This window comes from Sinocyclocheilus grahami, unplaced genomic scaffold (assembly GCF_001515645.1).
Source record: "Sinocyclocheilus grahami isolate Dianchi unplaced genomic scaffold, SAMN03320097.WGS_v1.1 scaffold83.1, whole genome shotgun sequence".
Lineage (NCBI taxonomy): Eukaryota > Metazoa > Chordata > Actinopteri > Cypriniformes > Cyprinidae > Sinocyclocheilus > Sinocyclocheilus grahami.
This window is the reverse complement of record NW_015505262.1, coordinates 840012-859314: the sequence shown is the minus strand read 5'-3', so window position 1 is coordinate 859314 and position 19303 is coordinate 840012. Positions and strand designations below refer to the sequence as shown.

General features: G+C 35.1%; 3 protein-coding genes and 1 pseudogene across 5 annotated transcripts in view; 1 reads left to right on the top strand and 3 right to left on the bottom strand.

Moving 5' to 3' along the window:
• Window positions 1–2325, bottom strand: part of LOC107586519 (ubiquitin conjugation factor E4 B-like) — a 26833-nt gene extending 24508 nt beyond the window's left edge. Inside the window, 2 exon segments of the mRNA XM_016273923.1 lie at window positions 10–138; window positions 1846–2325. Of these exon segments, the coding sequence (XP_016129409.1) occupies window positions 10–138; window positions 1846–1869 (153 nt within the window). The 5' untranslated portion in view covers window positions 1870–2325.
• A 255-nt stretch (window positions 2326–2580) lies between these two features.
• LOC107586559 (retinoid-binding protein 7-like) lies at window positions 2581–4132 on the bottom strand. The gene is made up of 4 exons (XM_016273983.1): window positions 4019–4132; window positions 3649–3827; window positions 3270–3371; window positions 2581–3164 (listed from the first exon to the last, which is right to left on the bottom strand). Exons 1-4 carry the CDS (start codon window positions 4089–4091, stop codon window positions 3111–3113), a joined length of 408 nt encoding a protein of 135 aa, XP_016129469.1. The 5' UTR covers window positions 4092–4132; the 3' UTR covers window positions 2581–3110.
• A 3441-nt stretch (window positions 4133–7573) lies between these two features.
• On the bottom strand, window positions 7574–12058 carry LOC107586558 (nicotinamide/nicotinic acid mononucleotide adenylyltransferase 1-like; annotated as a pseudogene).
• Window positions 12059–12665: 607 nt separating this feature from the next.
• LOC107586557 (protein LZIC) lies at window positions 12666–14700 on the top strand. Of its 3 annotated transcripts, XM_016273981.1 has the most exons (8): window positions 12666–12829; window positions 13206–13312; window positions 13397–13532; window positions 13707–13805; window positions 13884–13979; window positions 14067–14148; window positions 14239–14322; window positions 14397–14700. In XM_016273981.1, exons 2-7 carry the CDS (start codon window positions 13212–13214, stop codon window positions 14295–14297), a joined length of 573 nt encoding a protein of 190 aa, XP_016129467.1. In that variant the 5' UTR covers window positions 12666–12829; window positions 13206–13211; the 3' UTR covers window positions 14298–14322; window positions 14397–14700. The 3 variants fall into 3 exon arrangements, with proteins under 3 accessions (XP_016129467.1, XP_016129468.1, XP_016129466.1); XM_016273982.1 differs by having other exon boundaries at window positions 12666–12823; window positions 14239–14700; XM_016273980.1 differs by having other exon boundaries at window positions 14239–14700.
• The last annotated feature ends 4603 nt before the right edge of the window (window positions 14701–19303 follow it).

Genomic DNA, 19303 nt, shown 5'->3' with positions numbered 1-19303 from the left:
TGGTGGGACTGGCTGTGATGAGGCCCCGGAGGGCCCTGGCAAGGGTCCTGGGGGAGTCTCTCTCTGTGGAGATGTCAAAGGGGTGCTGGGCTGTGACGTCTGTTCTCCGGCTAACCGGGCCAGTCGCCTTCTACGGATCTAAACAAGGCAGATTAATTTCAATGTAATCTAATTACTAATCAATAATGAGCAACAGTTTACAGTCTGATGACCTCAACTGCTCTTATTTGGCAACTACAAGGGCAGACCCTTAAAAGCAAAGAGGGAATTTCTATATAATATTTCACACATGCTTTTGAAGCAAACAAACAGTAGTATGTTTTTAAAGTCCTAAAGCGGTCATTATTTTCAGCAGCAGTGACAAATCATCTCTATACAGTGGAGTGAGTCATTTGAGATGGAGAAGGCATCAGCTTCCACAGCAAATACTGTCAGTGAAATGGCAAGGAAAGGAAAACGCACGACTGAATTAATCAAAAGTGCAAAAAATGGCCAAACCCAGTCTGAATCAGCAAAGGATGATTCATCTCAGTTCACAGATATACTGCATCTGCAGCTCACATTTAATTGTATATTATTTCAGATTCACGTTTAATAATGGTAGCAACACAGAACAAATGCATTATAAATCAATATAGCAGCTTATTTTGAAAATGTATATTAGCTCTGGCTGACATTAAGATCTAAGATAAATGACTGACATCCATGAATTAAAACTCAAAATGGTTTTATCTATTTTATAACTTTATGACCTATTTTTTATAAATAAATTGTCTATGATTTTAAATTAATATAAGGCAGCTGATGAAAAAAGAAGCTTGAACCAGCTTAAGATGGCTAGCTGGTCTCCCAGCCTGACCAGCTCAGAAAAGACCAGACTGTGAGACCAGCAAACCTGCATAGGCTGGTTTAAACTGTTTTTCCAGGTCAGAGCTGGGCTGAGTTTGGTCTTATTTTACAGCAGAACAACTAAACACAAAGCCCTGTCTGTAAATACACACCAGTGTCATACAGCAACAACGACCAGTGCCAAATAACGTTATCCAAAACCCGAAACCAAGATCTTTATGGGATAAAATGCACTTACAATAAATATTACCATAAAATACTACGTTTTTGTCGAGTTACCAAAGGTTTTAAGCTTCAACAGCTGACCACATGATAAATATACTGACCTGACGCCTGACCAAAGCTTGTTGCGCATGATTTCAGTTTCTAAACCAGGTGCCATTTAATCAAATGCATACCCTTGGCTAAGTTAACCTTGATAATTGCACATTTTATCACGACTGTAAGTTAAATTGAACAAACACCTGGTCCAAAATGATTGTATCTCTTCACACGCCAGTCTTTCAGCCATTTTGGATTCCCAGTGAAGAAAAGCCTCACAAAAGAAATGTTAACTTGTCAACTGGTTACACGCTCCCCAGCGACTGTAAACGATAAGGCTGTTATTTTCATTGTGAAAATAAAAATAAGAAAAAAGCAGATGATCGAGGCTTGTGGCAGATCCAGTTTGTCAAACGTATCACTTGCTAACGAGCTGACTGGAAATAACCTCCATATTCTCATTTAATTTCGCTTCTATATCGGCACTTAAGTGGCTCAAAATGAGATTCAGAACCTAGCCTCATTTATTTCTATGCGAAATAAATGTAATCTGGATATATTGAGTTGTTGGTTAGCCGGTGTCCTGTTAGCTTATCCCATCATTACTGCGATTGAAAAAGAAGGTGACAACGACAAGCCAATAAGCATTTAATAAAACCCCAAAACATAACAGTCATGCAATCAGAGAAGCCGTTTCGACTGGAAATACATCACACTGTGTGGAAATCGCCTTACCTCTTCAGGACTGAGCTGCTCCATTGCCTTTCTTTTAATTTTCAGCTTAATTATGTTGCTAGCCAGTCAGCTAGCTTCCTTATAAACACCAAAAGTGCATAGTCTGAACCATAAAACAAATATCAATGAGCTGTGATTGTCTCATTTAAATCTTTATATTAAAACATCAAACGCGCGTGGCTGATTTCTTCCGATATGGAAGGGTTATTATATTCGGTATCTTTTAAGAATGAAACAAACACAAAAGTATTATTCGTCAAAACACCGACGCGGCCATTTTGGATCTGGAGTCACGTGACGCGAGATCGACACATTCCAGGCTGCGGCAGTTCAGGAAACTGATTTCACTGCTGAGGCGACCTCAAGAGACTTGTTTTCTTCAGAACACAAGGGCCAGTTGCGTAAACATAGTCACTATGTTAAGAACTAGTTTGACCAACTAGCACTTAGCCAAGAGGTAATCAATGTTACTTTTCTGATTCAAACTTCAATTATTAATCATTTGTTTTGTAAATTGGCTAAATGATTGTTTGTATTTGTTGTTTTAAAAAGAGAGATGATGATGATAATGATTTGTTGATGGTAAATCCTTATAAAAGAGACATTGCAACCCAGTATTAGCAAATAAACGCACAAAGTATATTATAACTTGTTTCAAATTTTATTGCACAATAAGGGACATTCAAGTAATCGAACACGATGTTGAGTTCAAGTAATTAAATGAACACAGTGTGTATATTTAGGTGTCACATACATACATTTTTTACAAATCTTAACAAGATTATAAAAATCAGCAAAAAATAAAACTAAATAAACCAGTTACAAAATGTTTTTTTAAGTATTCAAAAAGAGGCATGGTCCTTAATTAGTCATATTCTGGTGAAATAATGATTCTGGGGTGCAGAAATACACATTGCTAAATGTCTGTGAATGTGGTTCTTGTATTACATGTAAACATGATTAGGCAAAGTTGGCACAACTATGGACAACATACAGTGTTATAAGCTGCTCCTGACCTGACTTCTGTTTGTTCATGCTCTTATGGCGCCCTCTAGTGGCATTATAAATCACGCTCCTAGACACTCCGGCTCAGTCTGCAAGCCTCTTGCTGAATGTAGTTGATTAGTCAGGTTTTGAGGCACAAGTTGACACTCATGGTTCTTCCTCTTGCCTCATATTCCTCTGACTCTGAAGTGAGTTTAAAGTGTAAAGCGCTTTGTTTACATCAGTACACCTATTCTTGTAGTAAACGTCACAGCAGGGCCTCAAACAACCCGTTTGAAAACTTGTTTGCAGACTTGATCTTCACAGTGCAAATCCTATAAAGGGTTGAGAGGTATGATTATTAGTGAGGTGATTAATGAAATCATCACTTTTTAATCATCACTATTTTTATAGTGCAAGATGCTTAATTTCACACTTACCAAATGGAGTTTGTCGTCCTCGATCCAGTGTGCCCAACCTCGGTTCTTCTTCTCACCTTTTTGAATGCACACCAACTTGTTCCCCTCCCATGCCACCAGAGACTAGAGAAATCGATTTATGTTTCATTTAAAACATAAAACATCCATTTTGTCTTTTCAGAAAATATTTGCATTCCAACAGCCTAAAGGGCTGTCAGTGTTCTTGTGCCGTAAGACTGTCAGTTTTCTTCTATGAAATGTTTTATTAAATGTCATGGAAATAAAAGAATCAATAAAGTAACATTTCATTTTACCGTGTCCTTGTCACACGTTACATGTACTTACTATAGTAATAACAGTAAATTATGTGTTGCAATATAATGATAAAACTTTGTAGTACCTTGCAGTGTCTGTCATCCAGTCCCTTGGTGAACTCTTGAAACTCCTCATTGACTCTGAAAGAGAAAGTGTAGTTTCTGATGGTGCTGAGAGTCTTGACGACATATCGATCCCCCACCTGCTCGATCACTTTACGATGTTTTAGCTTCAGGGCGATATTGCGGGTGTACAGACTTATCCCTGTGAGAAGATAAAGTTTAGGACCTATTACTCCTGACATACATTAAAAACAAATGGAATGGTTTACACATTATAATATAATATAATATAATAAACATGCAATAAGAAAAAAAATAACTATAAGCTATATGTCTATTTTAGCAACAGAATTAAGAACAATTATCTATTTCAACTAGAAAAAGAATGCTTACCTAAAGCAGTCATGTATCCCTCAAAGTTGACATTGCTCACCATGTCCCATGAACCACAGAGGCTTACAGGCATTTTGTTAACCTTCTGCAAATTATTCCAGTAGAAAACCAGGTGCAAGGTGTGAGTGTGACAGCCAGAAGGATTCCCAGCACTTATTTGTGTTGTGAGCTGAGTGGGCGGTCCCTCGTGTTCTACGTATTCTAATTTGCACGTCGTACACTCTTCAAAGGTCATGCCTTACGTAAAGTAAAACGTGTCTGACAGGTGTTTGTGTGTAAATAGTTTGCCAAAACACACACGTTAACACAATACTACTTGTTCAGACGCTAAATTAGTCATAGAAAATGCAACGCTTGATATACAGTGGGTACGGAAAGTATTCAGACCCCCTTAAATTTTTCACTCTTTGTTATATTGCAGCCATTTGCTAAAATCATTTAAGTTAATTTTTTTCCCTCATTAATGTACACACATCACCCCATATTGACAGAAAAACACAGAATTGTTGACATTTTTGCAGATTTATTAAAAAAGAAAAACTGAAATATCACATGGTCCTAAGTATTCTTTGTTGCTGTGACACTCATATATTTAACTCAGGTGCTGTCCATTTCTTCTGATCATCCTTGAGATGGTTCTACACCTTCATTTGAGTCCAGCTGTGTTTGATTATACTGATTGGACTTGATTAGGAAAGCCACACACCTGTCTATATAAGACCTTACAGCTCACAGTGCATGTCAGAGCAAATGAGAATCATGAGGTCAAAAGAACTGCCTGAAGAGCTCAGAGACAGAATTGTGGCAAGGCACAGATCGGGCCAAGGTTACAAAAAAAATTCTGCGGCACTTAAGGTTCCTAAGAGCACAGTGGCCTCCATAAACCTTAAATGGAAGACGTTTGGGACGACCAAAACCCTTCCTAGAGCTGGCCGTCCGGCCAAACTGAGCTATCGGGGGAGAAGAGCCTTGGTGAGAGAGGTAAAGAAGAACCCAAAGATCACTGTGGCTGAGCTCCAGAGATGCAGTCAGGAGATGGGAGAAAGTTGCAGAAGGTCAACCATCACTGCAGCCCTCCACCAGTCGGGGCTTTATGGCAGAGTGGCCCGACAGAAGCCTCTCCTCAGTGCAAGACACATGAAAAAACACCTGAAGGACTCCAAGATGGTGAGAAATAAGATTATCTGGTCTGATGAGACCAAGATAGAACTTTTTGGCCTTAATTCTAAGCGGTATGTGTGGAGAAAACCAGGCACTGCTCATCACCTGTCCAATACAGTCCCAACAATGAAGCATGGTGGTGGCAGCATCATGCTGTGGGGGTGTTTTTCAGCTGCAGGAACAGGACGACTGGTTGCAATCGAGGGAAAGATGAATACAGGGCCAAGTACAGGGATATCCTGGACAAAAACCTTCTCCAGAGTGCTCAGGACCTCAGACAGGGCCGAAGGTTTACCTTCCATCAAGACAATGACCCTAAGCACACAGCTAAAATAACGAAGGAGTGGCTTCACAACAACTCTGTGACTGTTCTTGAATGACCCAGCCAGAGCCCTAACTTAAACCCAATTGAGCATCTCTGGAGAGACCTAAAAATGGCTGTCCACCAACATTTACCATCCAACCTGACAGAACTGGAGAGGATCTGCAAGAAGGAATGGCAGAGGATCCCCAAATCCAGATGTGAAAAACTTGTTGCATCGTGAAAAATTTAAGGGGTCTGAATACTTTCCGTACCCACTGTAATATTATATTCATAAAGATTACATTCATAATAAAAGACTTATATTTAAATTAATGCTGTTCTTTTGAATTGTCCATTCATCAAAGAATGACGAAAAAACTGTTATGATTTCCACAGAAATATTGAGCAGCAACACTGTGTTTTTACTGTGGTGAGCATAAGAGACTTCTTAAAAAAGAATACTAACCAACCCAAACTTTTGAACAGTATAGTGTAAATGACTGCATATGACTCCGTACATAAACAATGATTATTTAAATGTATTTATTTTTTTTTATGTTATCCATTAAACACCCTCGGGCCTCAGAGGGTTAAAAGAATATGCATATTCATTCATTTGATACTATACGCATGTCATTTAAGGGGACATACACTCTTAAAAATAAAGGTGCTTCAAAAGGTTCTTCAAGCGATGCCATAGAAGAAGCATTTTTGGTTCCACAAAGAAGCATTCAGTCAAAGGTTCTTTAAAGAACCATCTCTTTCTTACCTTTTTATAATCTGAAGAACCTTTTTTCGCCACAAAGAACCTTTTGTGAAACAGAAAGGTTCTTCAGATGTTAAAGGTTCTTTATGGAACCATTTAGACAAAAAGGTTCTTCTATGGCATCGTGAAGCACCTTTATTTTTAAGAGTGTAGGCTACTTAAAATGTATAGTGCATAATCTCTTTAAGCTTAAGAGCTTTTCTTTTATAAATCTCATGACTGATTAAACAAATTTGATCACAATAAAGAAAACTACAAGGTGTCAAATGTGACTTGGAAGTGAATATTACACTTGCTAAGATGTTTTTATTATATGCAAATACAATCAATCATGGTGAGAGACACAATCTGTGAAAGACCCATTCATTTGGTCAATGAATGATTTAAAAAAAAATCTTTCAGTCATATGAGTTTTGTGAGTCAGGGAAACTCACGTAAAGTCTTTATTTATAAATCTTTCCAGGCCACAGATGACGTCGGATATGACTTCCACGGAAAACAAACTACTTCACTATGTGCACGGCAGAGACGACGTTTTATTCCTGGGAATTCCCACTTTTATTTAGTCTATGCGTGGTAAAACAACGAGCTTCAGAAATGAGCACTGATCTAACAGGTCTTCAGATTATGTTCTGTAAAGACGAAAAAGCTTGTAAGAGCTTCACTGTCAAATTGCTGTCAGCAAAAATATCAGCACTGAAAACTCACAGATAAAAAATATCTGACGTTTAAATGCTCAGAGCAAATATTTTCACTTGTCAAATAAATGTCACTGAGTAAATGTGGCATATCACCGCTTGAATTCTAGAGCAACCTTCTCAATGACCCTTAACTTTTGTTATGCAAACATACTTCATTATAATATAGAGATATTATAATGAAAAAGATAAAAGGACAATTCTAAACAGGTTTTCCATTTATTAGCACCCAAAGCGTTTTTGAGCGATTTAGAGCATTTATTGCTCTAAATATATTAAAATAACTTTTTGTAGGCTATACTCTTGAGGTAAACAGTAAGCTTAATATTCAAAAATAATTGATCAAAATGTCTCTTCTAAAAGTGACTTTCTATGTTTGGCAGTAAACTACAATAAAACACATTTTCTGAATGTATCAATCTCTTTATTTAAAAAATTTAAACGTATTTAAATCAAATAATATTTCCCAATATTTAGCATATATTTTTGATCATACTGAATCATTCATGATAACATTCATGATGCAAAGCAGTCACTCACCACCAAATGAGTTCAAGGAAACAAAATGAACTATGAATCAAGAGTCAGTCAAGTTCTATGGGCAACAGACCAGCCCTCTATCAAAGACCACAAACACAACAAGAAACTAGCTCAAAAGCAGCAGAACATTAGTCTAGTTAGTGCTGGTGTATCTCTGAAAAGGGGCGAGAATACCATCAGCATTCTTCTGCTCGCTCTCAGCACAGACTGTGTTCTTGAATATAGCGCACCACAGGGTCAGGCAGCAGGTAGATGACACTGTCCTCTGCGTAGGGCACGGCGTACATGGGTGGCTGAAATCTCATTGGTCACCCATTCCCGAACCACGTGGATGTTTTACGGTGTTTGTACAGAACATCAGACTGATAGATAAACTTCTCAGGATCACCGCCACTGATGATGCACGTCCCACCGTAGCGACCCACTGTCTCCTCAATGTCTTCTGGCTTCCAAAGGTTGGGAACACCAAATGACTCAAGCAGCACCACACAGGAGGTTCAGATGAGGGGTGTCTAAAATATAAATGTATGACAATAATACAAATATTTGAGTGATTTTGAATGCTTTAATCGTGGATCTTGTTATGAAAATCATGATTCGTTTGAAAATTGTGCTCCTTTACAAAGCCATATGGGCAAGCCAACACTATATGTTAATTACAGTATGGTTAGCAACTATAAATATTATTAAAACACGAAGACAGAGTATGTTGTATGTGAGTAAATTATATTTTAGCTTGTTTAAAAAAAAAAAAAGTTACACTACCGTTCAAAAGTTTGGGGTCACTAAGATTTTGTTTTGTTTTGTTTTGTTTTTTAAAAGAAAGAAATGAATACTTATTCAGCATCAATACACTATACAAGTTTTTGTTTTCAAATAAATGCTGTTCTTTTGAACTTTATATTCATCAAAGAATCCTGAAAAAATGTTTTCCACAAAATATTAAGCAGTACAACTGTTTTCAACACTGATAATAAAAAATTGATTAAAAAAAATAAATTTTTTGATACTTTTGGAGCTTTGGTGTTGCCGACTTTACATTTAAAAAAAAATGTCAACACTTATAATAAAAAATGTTTTTTGCACATCAAATCAGCATCAGCAATTAGAATGATTTCTGAAGGATCATGCAACACTGAAGCCTGGATACATTGCTTTTTAAATTATATACAATTAGAAAAATATATATTTTAAATTGTAATGCAAATTTTACTGTATTACTGTTTTTACTGTAGTTTTTATCAAATACATGTAGCATTGGTGAGCACATGAGACTTCTTTTCAAAAACATAAAAAAAAATCTTACAGACCCCAAACTTCTGACAGGTAGTGTTTTCATAATGCATTTACATTGTAGATTTTTACAGTCTTCATATTATATTTTTATATTTATGTCATATTTGTATTTAATATTTTATATATTCTTTTTTAAATAAAGAATATTTTTACAAATCTTTTCAATTTTGTTGTAAAAATAAAAATAAAATGTATTAATAATAAATAAAAATTAAATTAGTGTTTAATTTTAGTATAATGCTGTAAAAATCGGTGCCCACTGCAAAACCAAAATCCAGTCGAAAAACACTGGTCTGTTTTCAAAAAGTATTTCACCTGTTTCTCTTCATTAGTAGTTTCAATTTTCACTTCTTGCACCTTTACATATGCTTCAAAGTGTTCCACTAGCAGAGGAATGCTGTCAGACAGTGCTGAGAGATGCAGATTGTGCTGAACTGTGTAAACACTCATAAATATAACTCGCTGTACATTGTTTCTCTACTGTCTGGAGAGCACATCAGCCGTTCATTTTATTGCCTGTTTTCAAGTATTGTGACAGAGTGCCATTCTAAAGTAAACACCTTTTAAGTGCCCTGAGCAATAGTTCCTATTAGAATTTATCCTAAGGACTGCTGTGGATTATTTTACCTTTTTTATTATTTTACCATACCTGCTTTTGTGTTAATATAAGAGGAGCTCTGACAGATGTTTTTATTTTGTTCCAGCTTTCTCTTCTTCCACACCTCACTGTGTCCTCATCATTGCTGTTCTCGCTGGAAATAAGTTCTGCATGATGGTGCCTAGTAAAGATCAGAATGATCTGATTTAATGTCAATTTTGCATAAAACTTTGATCATTTTGATATAGTAGCACATCAAATATGACGTCCTACCATGCACACAAGATCAGATGTGACATGGAACTCATGCAAAAAAAAAAGAAAACACTACAATAGGTGCAAAACAGAATAGGTGTATTAGGTTTATCTTTCACCTCACCCAAAATGAAGTCTCTTAAATCACATGATCTTAAGACGTTCCCACCGAACTACTTTGGCTGTCTCCACCCACTCCAGCTGCTGACTCTCCCAGTCATCCACTGTGATCCAATCAGAGTTCTCCATGGCTAGCCATCTCTAACCGATGGCAGGCTTCAATCAGACCTTTCTTTTTATAGCTATCTCCAACTGGAGAGATTATGCCTTTCACCACTATGTATCTTCCTAAGTCAACAAAAAAAGTAATGTATGTTAAATATGCATGTTTGATGAGTGATAACAAAATAGAGGACTTTTAATAATATAGATTCACATTAAAGGGATAGTTCACCCAAAAAAATTAAATTTTGTCATCACTTACTCATCCTAATGTTGTTCCAAACTTTTATGAGTTGCTTTCTTCTGTTGTCCACAAAAGAAGCTATTGTGAAGAATGCTTGTAATTAGGGATGCACGATATATCGGCCACCATATCGGTATCGGCCCATATCGGCTCATTTTTTCTGTTATCGGTATCGGCCTGATAAGAAAATTTGGCCGATATCTTAAAGCCGATAAATAATGCATTATTTCCTTCAGAGACACTTCAGATGCGCGCTGTTCGTTTGCAGCCTTTTGTGCAATTGTACATTGTAATATTGTGTTTATTTGATGTATATCTGATTTATCTCATATAGAATGCGTTTGGTTAAGTTAAAAGAGCGCTTCAGTTTACCGGTGATCATCTTTAGCTCAGCACACGCAGCTCAAACAGCAGTGCACAACATTAATAACTATGATTGGGAATGTCGTGTATATAACATTCTAATGAGAACATTATTATAATAAAACATTGTGAATTCTTTGGGTTTAGTTGCCGTGTTTCAGCGCGTTGTTATGGGAAGAGCGCATCCACAACAGGATCACACATTCTGACTATAGCACGCAATAACTGCGTCATCTTGTACATATATAAGTTGTAATATTATGTTTATGTTGTATTAATATTAATCCCAGGATGCATTTCCTTGAGTTAAATAAGCTGCCAGCAAAACGCTTCAGTTTACCATGTTCATTCAGCTCTTCAGCTTCAGCACGCGCAGCTCAACGGCTGCTATTTAAAACAGTGGTATTAATTTGTTACTTTTTCAAAATCATTGATATATTATTAATAACAACAACCACTTGTATTGTTCTCTTATTATTTTCATCAACAATATGGTTTAGTAATTAAAATCATTTAATTATTGTCCGTGCAAAGGCTATTCCGTTTTATTGATCTATGGCGCATTCATTTTGATTCTTTACAAGTGTAATGATGTCCAGTGACTTGTTTGCATTATTTATGCATTATTTTATTTATTTGTAAGACTTTTTTATGACTAAATTTGGTAATGGGAGAGTAAAAATATTTTTAAAACGTACACCGTTCAAACTAGGCTGCTTATGTTGAAGTGTTTGGGATGTGGCTTTTAATGATGAGACCTTTTTTGTAATCAGGCTCTCAAAAAGTATATAACAATTTGGATATAGATTTATCGGCCAACATATCGGTTATCGGCTTTCAAAAATAAAGAATAATCGGTTATCGGTATCGGCCAAAATTTTCATATCGGTGCATCCCTACTTGTAATCAAACATGACATCAATAGAATTTTTTCCATACTATGAAAGTCAACAGTTTCATAGTAAAACAGTTTCACCAAAAGCGAAATGAAAAAGCCTCAGGCGGAAGGGAAAGTACATTTACGTCCGTACAGTAGAATGCAGAAGAAGAAATTTCAACACACTTCAGCAATAAAAAAAACCCACACAAATGTTTGTCTAGAGTCATTTTTGCTTATTAGTACGCTTGAACTGGATCATCGAAGGTCAGAAGCAAAGACATTGGTTAATAGAATGGGATTAAATACATAAAGGATATTTGTGTTGTTTAACATTGAATTATTGCAGGTTTGCGTCATATTCTGAGTTGCATTATTTTTATTCATTATGAGGAATACTGAATCTGTTTTTTTTTTGTGTGTGAGTGAGATGAATTAATGCATATTAATATTTATTTAGAACTACAGTAACATCTTCCGTTACTTGTAATATATTACCCCCAACACTGACAGTTTGGTTACCAAAATTCTTCAAAATTCTCCATTCTGCTTTTGTGTACAGTAGAAGAAAGAAAAAAAGGAATACAGGTTTAGAACAACTTGAGGGTGAATAAATGATGACAACATTTTCATTTTTGGGTGAACTATCCCTTTAAAACTTTTTTTAAATAAAACTTACCAGTGTCTTCAAGGTGATCCCGAGCCAGTTCGAACATACCAGCTGCCACTTTGGTTTTCTCTTGTGAAAAAAAAAAGTAATCTAGATAGAAATATATAGACAACATATTTTATTTATAACATACATATACAAAGTAATAATAATAATAAAGGTTTGTTTCTGGATATATTATTATTATTATTGTACTTAAATATACATTTGACCTAAATGGAAATCACAATTAAATCTTGTTTCCTGCCTCCAAAGTGTAGGTATATGCATTACTACTGTAGTTCATGAGCTAACAGTGTATGTTATCTAATAATTAACTATTCTTAATGACACAAATGGGTTTAGGAATGATATTCCATTCAATAAAACGCCATTCCACAAATATGCGCAATAATATGTAATCAAAGCAGGACTAAACGTGTTTACTTCTTAGCAGTTCAACAAACTTGTCTAGTGCTTCCTATTTATCTAATTGCAGTGGTTGTGCTTCAGTAACTAACCCTAACTTCACCGACTTTATTTAGCCAACAGATGCAGAAGTTCTTAAAAAGATTCGTATTTTACTCTTGTAGTACCAGCTGTAATAGTACCGTGGAACAAACGATCAATGCGCGTGTGATCATGCGCAATTCCTATGTCTTCGTAGTGTGTTCATGATAATCAACTCTGCGCAGAGTTTACGCAGAAAAGCCATTGGCTTTCTATTGAAGATAAATAGTGCTAGCAAACCACACCTTAGCAACTGGACTTGGGAACTTAAGTCTCATTATAATTTTGTCTTCATCAGTAGGACTTTTTTTTGGAGAAAAAAGTACGGGTGAGAATTACTACTTGATTCACGTAAAACCATGCAGTTTAGGATCCTGTTACAGTTCGTACATTTGTTTGTTTATATTAGTGCAAGCTAAGCTAACTATGCAGTGAGAGAGAATAAAGCAGAGGGTGACCAAAGAATGCGCTTTATTTCATGTATTTCATGGATGTTATAGACCTGTAACAATATTTACCTTGATACAGCCAACACTACTAATTCTGAACAGTTCAGAAATTAGTATATCAGTAACTTGTATTATACTTGTATTATAACTTGTATATCAGATTATAACAGCTGTGACATTCCCATATGTAGTAATAATGTTCCGTATGAATAGATGGTGCTAAAATGTGATTATGCTTGTTAATTATTTAAACAGACAACAATGGCTTCTCGAGGGGCATCAGAAACAAGCAAACTCAGACAAAACATGGAAGAACAGCTGGACCGGTTAATGCAACAGCTTCAGGATTTAGAGGAGTGCAGGTAGTGACATCCCATCAGTTCTCTACAGCACATTCACTTACATGCACAGAAAAATACTAAAATGTCATTATTTTTCTATTGCAGGGAAGAGCTTGAAGAGGAGGAATATGAAGAAACCAAAAAAGAGACACTAGAACAGTTGAGCGAGTTCAATGAGTCTTTGAAGAAGTTGATATCTGGGAATATGACACTAGTTGATGAACTGGGGGGAATGCAACTGGTAAGAATTTACATTTTATTGTATTGAAGTTCATATATATATATATATATATATATATATATATATGTAGATGATTTTTTTTAAATTACTGTACAAAGACATCTAGACTGACGTCTACTAGTATAAATAATTTTGTATGCTGAGAGATCATTTATGACTGCACATATTTATCAGGCAATCCAAGCTGCCATCAGTCAGGCATTCAAGACACCTGAAGTCATTCGGCTGTTTGCAAAAAAGCAGCCAGGCCAATTGAGGACAAGACTGGCTGAGGTGAATATTAATTTATTTTAAATATTAACATTTTCAAATATATATGCAAACACTGAAATACGTACTGTGTGAATTCAGATGGACCGTGATGTGATGGTTGGAAAGCTCCCTCGAGATGTGTACACTCAGCAGAAAGTGGAGATCCTCACGGCTCTGAGAAAACTTGGCGAGAAGGTGAGAAGGATACAAATACTCTCACATCTATTTCAAGACTCGCATGTTAAACAGTTTCTGATATCTGTAACTTGTTTGAATGCACAGCTGACAACAGAGGATGAAGCGTTTCTTGCTGCAAATGCTAGTGCCACTCTGAGCCACTTTGAGAAGGTGACTGCGAGCCTGGGTGAGATGAGAAGCAGCTAATTATTACTAATGAAGCATACTTTGCTTACTAAATCTCTCTTTAATAATCAAATGCATCTTACCTTTCCAGGATCTGAAGATAAGATAATGGCATTGGCCAGTTCTGGAGTTGGGAAGGCCCCGACATAAAGGCTTACTAGGATTGGCATTTATTGTGAGTGTGGCTTAAATGCTGTCTGTGCATTTTACAGTAATTTTTCAAACAATGGTTGCAATTTGTACACTTAGGAACAGAATTGTCAGATGACATCATGTGGTCACTCAACCTAAAGTAAATACATTGGGATTCATCAGACAGTTATTTGTATTGTATACATCCTATTCCTATACATTTTATGTTTGATTTGGGTACAGTGAAAACAAAAAGTGTTTACATTTTCAGTGAAATGTCTGAAATATTTACACATCATTTTAGAATAGTTCTTAACAATTTTTCTGAATACAGTGAGGTAAGATTGTCTTTATTCAAAAAAGGTCTTGATTCATTTTTAACCCTTTGGTTATAATGTTATTTATTAATCGTATCATCAAGCTGTTCGCCAATAAGCCTTTGGTACTAGTATTTGATAGTAAAATAGACTGTGATTACTATGCATTTTAATTTTGTTTGTCATTACTTTTTTTAACCAGTGTGATATTTGTAAATATTTTGTATTTGAATATATTTGATGATCAACATCTGAAACGTTGCCAGTGTTTTCTCCATTTACAATAACCTTTCTCTTTCTCTAGTTACAATAACTTTGTTTTGCATTGCATTACACATTGTATTTGGTTGAAAAAGAGGTCAAAAACATGGTTAATCTCTGCAAATTCCATTACAAACTGGATAGTGATCTTTGGGAAATCATTATCAATATAATTATTTATAAACCTTATAAGAAATTCCACACTACCAGGTTAACATAAAAATAACAAACAGACTATCAGTCTAATCATTTCATGATGACACTAGCAGGCTTCTGTATCTTCTCTGAACCACTGAGACGTTTTGTTTATATGAATTAGATATGAATATTTTTCAGTTTTCAAGCACTAGGTGGCACTCTAGTCCTGGCAACATTACTGTGGTCTGTATTTCACATACAGTCTATGGTAATTCACCTTCATCATAGAGGCCTCATGAAAGATGAAATACATGAGAAAAGATCAAGGTGAATGATTATTTTAAATTATATATTTTATTAATATTGATTATTTTAGTTTATATATATTACTTATTACATATACACATTTAAATAAATTAAATGTGTGTGGGGGTTATTCCTGGGATTCGGTAACATTTCAACTTGGATTTTTTTTTTCAACTACATATGATCTTAATAGCCCACATCATAAGGCACATATCAAACCTCCAAAAAAATCATATTTTCCCACCTCAGGAATTAAAGATCTTTTATTAATTTTTTCAGATTTAGACGCCTTTTATTCTCAACCCCGTAACAGACAAAATGGGATTAGTTTAAAAAGGATTTTTACACATAACTTGTTATAAAACAAACATCTACCTACTGCTCATGTGTCTCTCATAACGATTTAACAATAACAAATGTAACATCTATCACAATTTTCACATTTTTATAGGACTGAAGTTAAAAATAGACAAATTGTGTGTCTATGGTCTCTTTTATTTTTGTAAAAAATAATTTTTTTAAAATTTAGATGTTTAACCAAAACCAAATTTTTATTGTTTTAGTCCTTTAACGTCAGATGCTAATCAGCAAGAAATGCTTTCATTTTTAATTGTCTTCCCTTTTTCCCCCCAAAATATTAATGTGACAAAGTGTGACGGGGTTGAAGACTGTAACACATTTGAAGGAATACATTGCCTTCAATTTGAATTTTCCGTTTTTGTTTCTTTCTCATATTGTCCTCTTCCTTCTGGGTCAGCATATCTGCATTCCCAACATTGTCTTTCTGCTGCTAATGTGGAAGCAAATTCTGATGTAGGATGTTTGTCAAAATTTAAGTGGACATACATTAAATATTCTATTTATAACAAAAATATGAGTATTTTTGTAAGTATATATTTACTGAAACAATGACTATTTTATATATTTTTTAATTAAAATTAATAATCATTTTAGTAAATAAAACTCAACCCTGTCACAAGTTTACAACCCCAAAACAATTAGAAATATACATATTTGTGACAGGGTTGAGCGTGATGGGGTTGTATTTTTTTTGTTGTTGCTCAAAATGGCCACTGCCCCTCATGTAGTGTAGGAGAGTAGTCCATATATTGCAGCAATAAAGTTAAGCACATTGTATATACTTATGATTAAAATAATAATTTTCCATCTTAATTTTATGTAACAGGGTTGAGCTGTTAAGCTTGACTGTACCATCCCTGACTATAATACACCTCAAAAATAAGAATAAAAAGTATGATACTACTTACCATTTTCTGCACCACTATTAAAGAGACACGAATGATGTAATTTCTGGTAAATGGTGTCACATATGGGTGGAGTCTAATTTATTATGGGCATTGACTGGTTAGTGTGTTGAGCACAGACTGAGGAACATAACTTTAAAGTGTTTTTATCAAATATATCTCACAAGAAAGGAACACAAATAAATGCTTACATTATTGCCAAAAAAGTTAGACACTCTGCACATTTTGTTAATAATTTTCTAAGTACAAACTGAACAAAGTGCCTCAGGGACATGACAAAATGCTTGGTGTAAGATAGAAATTAGATATTATTTTATGCTAAAAATGATTTAAATGCAAGAATCGTTTTTATTAATTATAATGGCCATACCAAAGTATTGTGAAAAGCTTTTAACACTTTAAAAAGGGACTGAAACGTTGCCGAATCCCAGGAATGACCCGTGTATAGAAATATGTATATAACATATAAAAATGAAAATATTTTTTTACATTACATACAGTGGGTACGGAAAGTATTCAGACCCCCTTAAATTTTTCACTCTTTGTTATATTGCAGCCATTTGCTAAAATCATTTAAGTTAATTTTTTTCCCTCATTAATGTACACACAGCACCCCATATTGACAGAAAAACACAGAATTGTTGACATTTTTGCAGATTTATTAAAAAAGAAAATTATATTATAGTAAATATAATATTCAAATATATTAATTGATAAAAACATGTTTGTGATAATGTAAAGGTGGGCATAGACAGAAACTGTATCATACATAATTATCAAGCGAAATAATCGGAATGCCAACATTCCCATCTCATCCTTTATTTTGTTCATGAGCAAGCATCGACTTCACTATAATTACTCCTTTGAATAATAGAAATGTGAATGAGCTGGAAGGAGCATCCAACAGTTCTACAACATCCCCAGTTTTCATTTCTACAGCAAAAAAAATAAAAAATAAAATTAATTCAAAATGTGAACAATGACCACTGAAGGCTGCAAATCTGAGACAGATAATCTTTGATTCAGTAGTATCACCAGTATCCTGTCCCATCTACTCCGCTCCAAACCCACAGTACCATGTGCCAGTTACAGGAAATATTTATATCTTGCGTTATACATGCAAAGACAATGCCCCGTTAGACAAGCACCATCTGCAGCCGTTCACACTCAGCACAGACTGCTTATTTATTATGGAAAGTTTCTGCGCCAGTGCCTTAAAATCGTCAAAATCACATTGTTTGAAATACAATTCAGATGAGCTTTCCCTTGAGAACCTGCAGATGAATATTTGCATCAGGGGACAGGAGGGAAGATACAAACAATTGTGCGATTTTCAGTACAAACATTGATTATACTAAATTTGGTCTCATGGAATGGTCTACATCGATCAACCAGTTTTTAAAAGGATTGCAAGTTGAGAACACACTGTGAGAGACTTACATTAGTGTGAGAAATCATTATGTATCTGCTTCTTGTGAATTTCATGCTGCCCTCTACAGCGTTATCAGGAGATACACCTTTCACTATACACATATTGTTAAACTCATACCCACATATGCTGCCTATAATGATGTACATTTTATCGAAGTGGATTTCCTCAAACATGATTTAGTACAATATTCATTGATGATACAATATGGGCCTATTTTCTCTACACATCAACATGAACACAAGACATCTATTCAGGACAATTAAAACGTCCACTCTTGATAAAACTAGCTGTTGATCCCTAACAGAAAATTAAAATCACTTCCGCATACCTGTAAGAAATCTAATATTAAATAATTATAAAATGAGAAAATTGCAACAACTAAAATGGCATGGATGAATGTTTGGTTAGTTGTGTTATTAATGTGCTGTGACAGGCTAAAGGCACTCCCAACTCCACCAGCTAGAATTCTGGACCTCTTTTTAAAAGTCCTGTCAATTTTGAAGGGGGGACCTGATGACCAAAACATGTAACGAAAATTAAAACCTACAAGAAACAGCTGACGTTTCGGAAAAATCTCCCGTCGGCCTTTCATGGGTCACAAAAATAGACCTTCTCGACAACTTCCCGCATTGTACCTTTTCTGACATAACAAAATTATATTCATACCACCAATCATAACAAAGCCTTGTAGCCTAGGCCTTAAACTGAGAATATTCATGCATGTAAACAAAACAAATCTGTACCCTAAAGCTTCACGTCCGTCTTTACTAAACAATCAAACAATGTACAATCTCCTAAATAGTTAACATTCTTTTTTCCAGGCCAAAGGGAACGGAGTATTAATTTCTCCAATAAATGACCATTTTGGAAGGGGTGCATCCCAAAATGTCCAATCACGGTAAGAAAATTAAACTATGGCATGATTCTGAGAGCGTCTACGAGGAGAAATGACCTGCAAATCTGGAGTAGATTGATAGCATCACCAAAAAGGAATAAAAGTTTACCAAATGTAAACAAATATCTTTACACAACTCTACAGTACAGTTCCATGTACAATAAAATCCAACGGCCATACTGCAAAAATATGTTATGCTTTAAGAGTTGAAATGCATTTCTTTTAATGCGCTGATAGGCAAATTAGCCCTTTTAATGCTTTTAGGGGCCTTGAAATGACAAGAATAACTTGGGTTAACCCTGAATTTGAAAATAAAAAAAACATCACTAAAAATACTACATATATATATATATATATATATATATATAATAAAATCAACACACCCCCTCCCCCCACCCCTAAACATCACT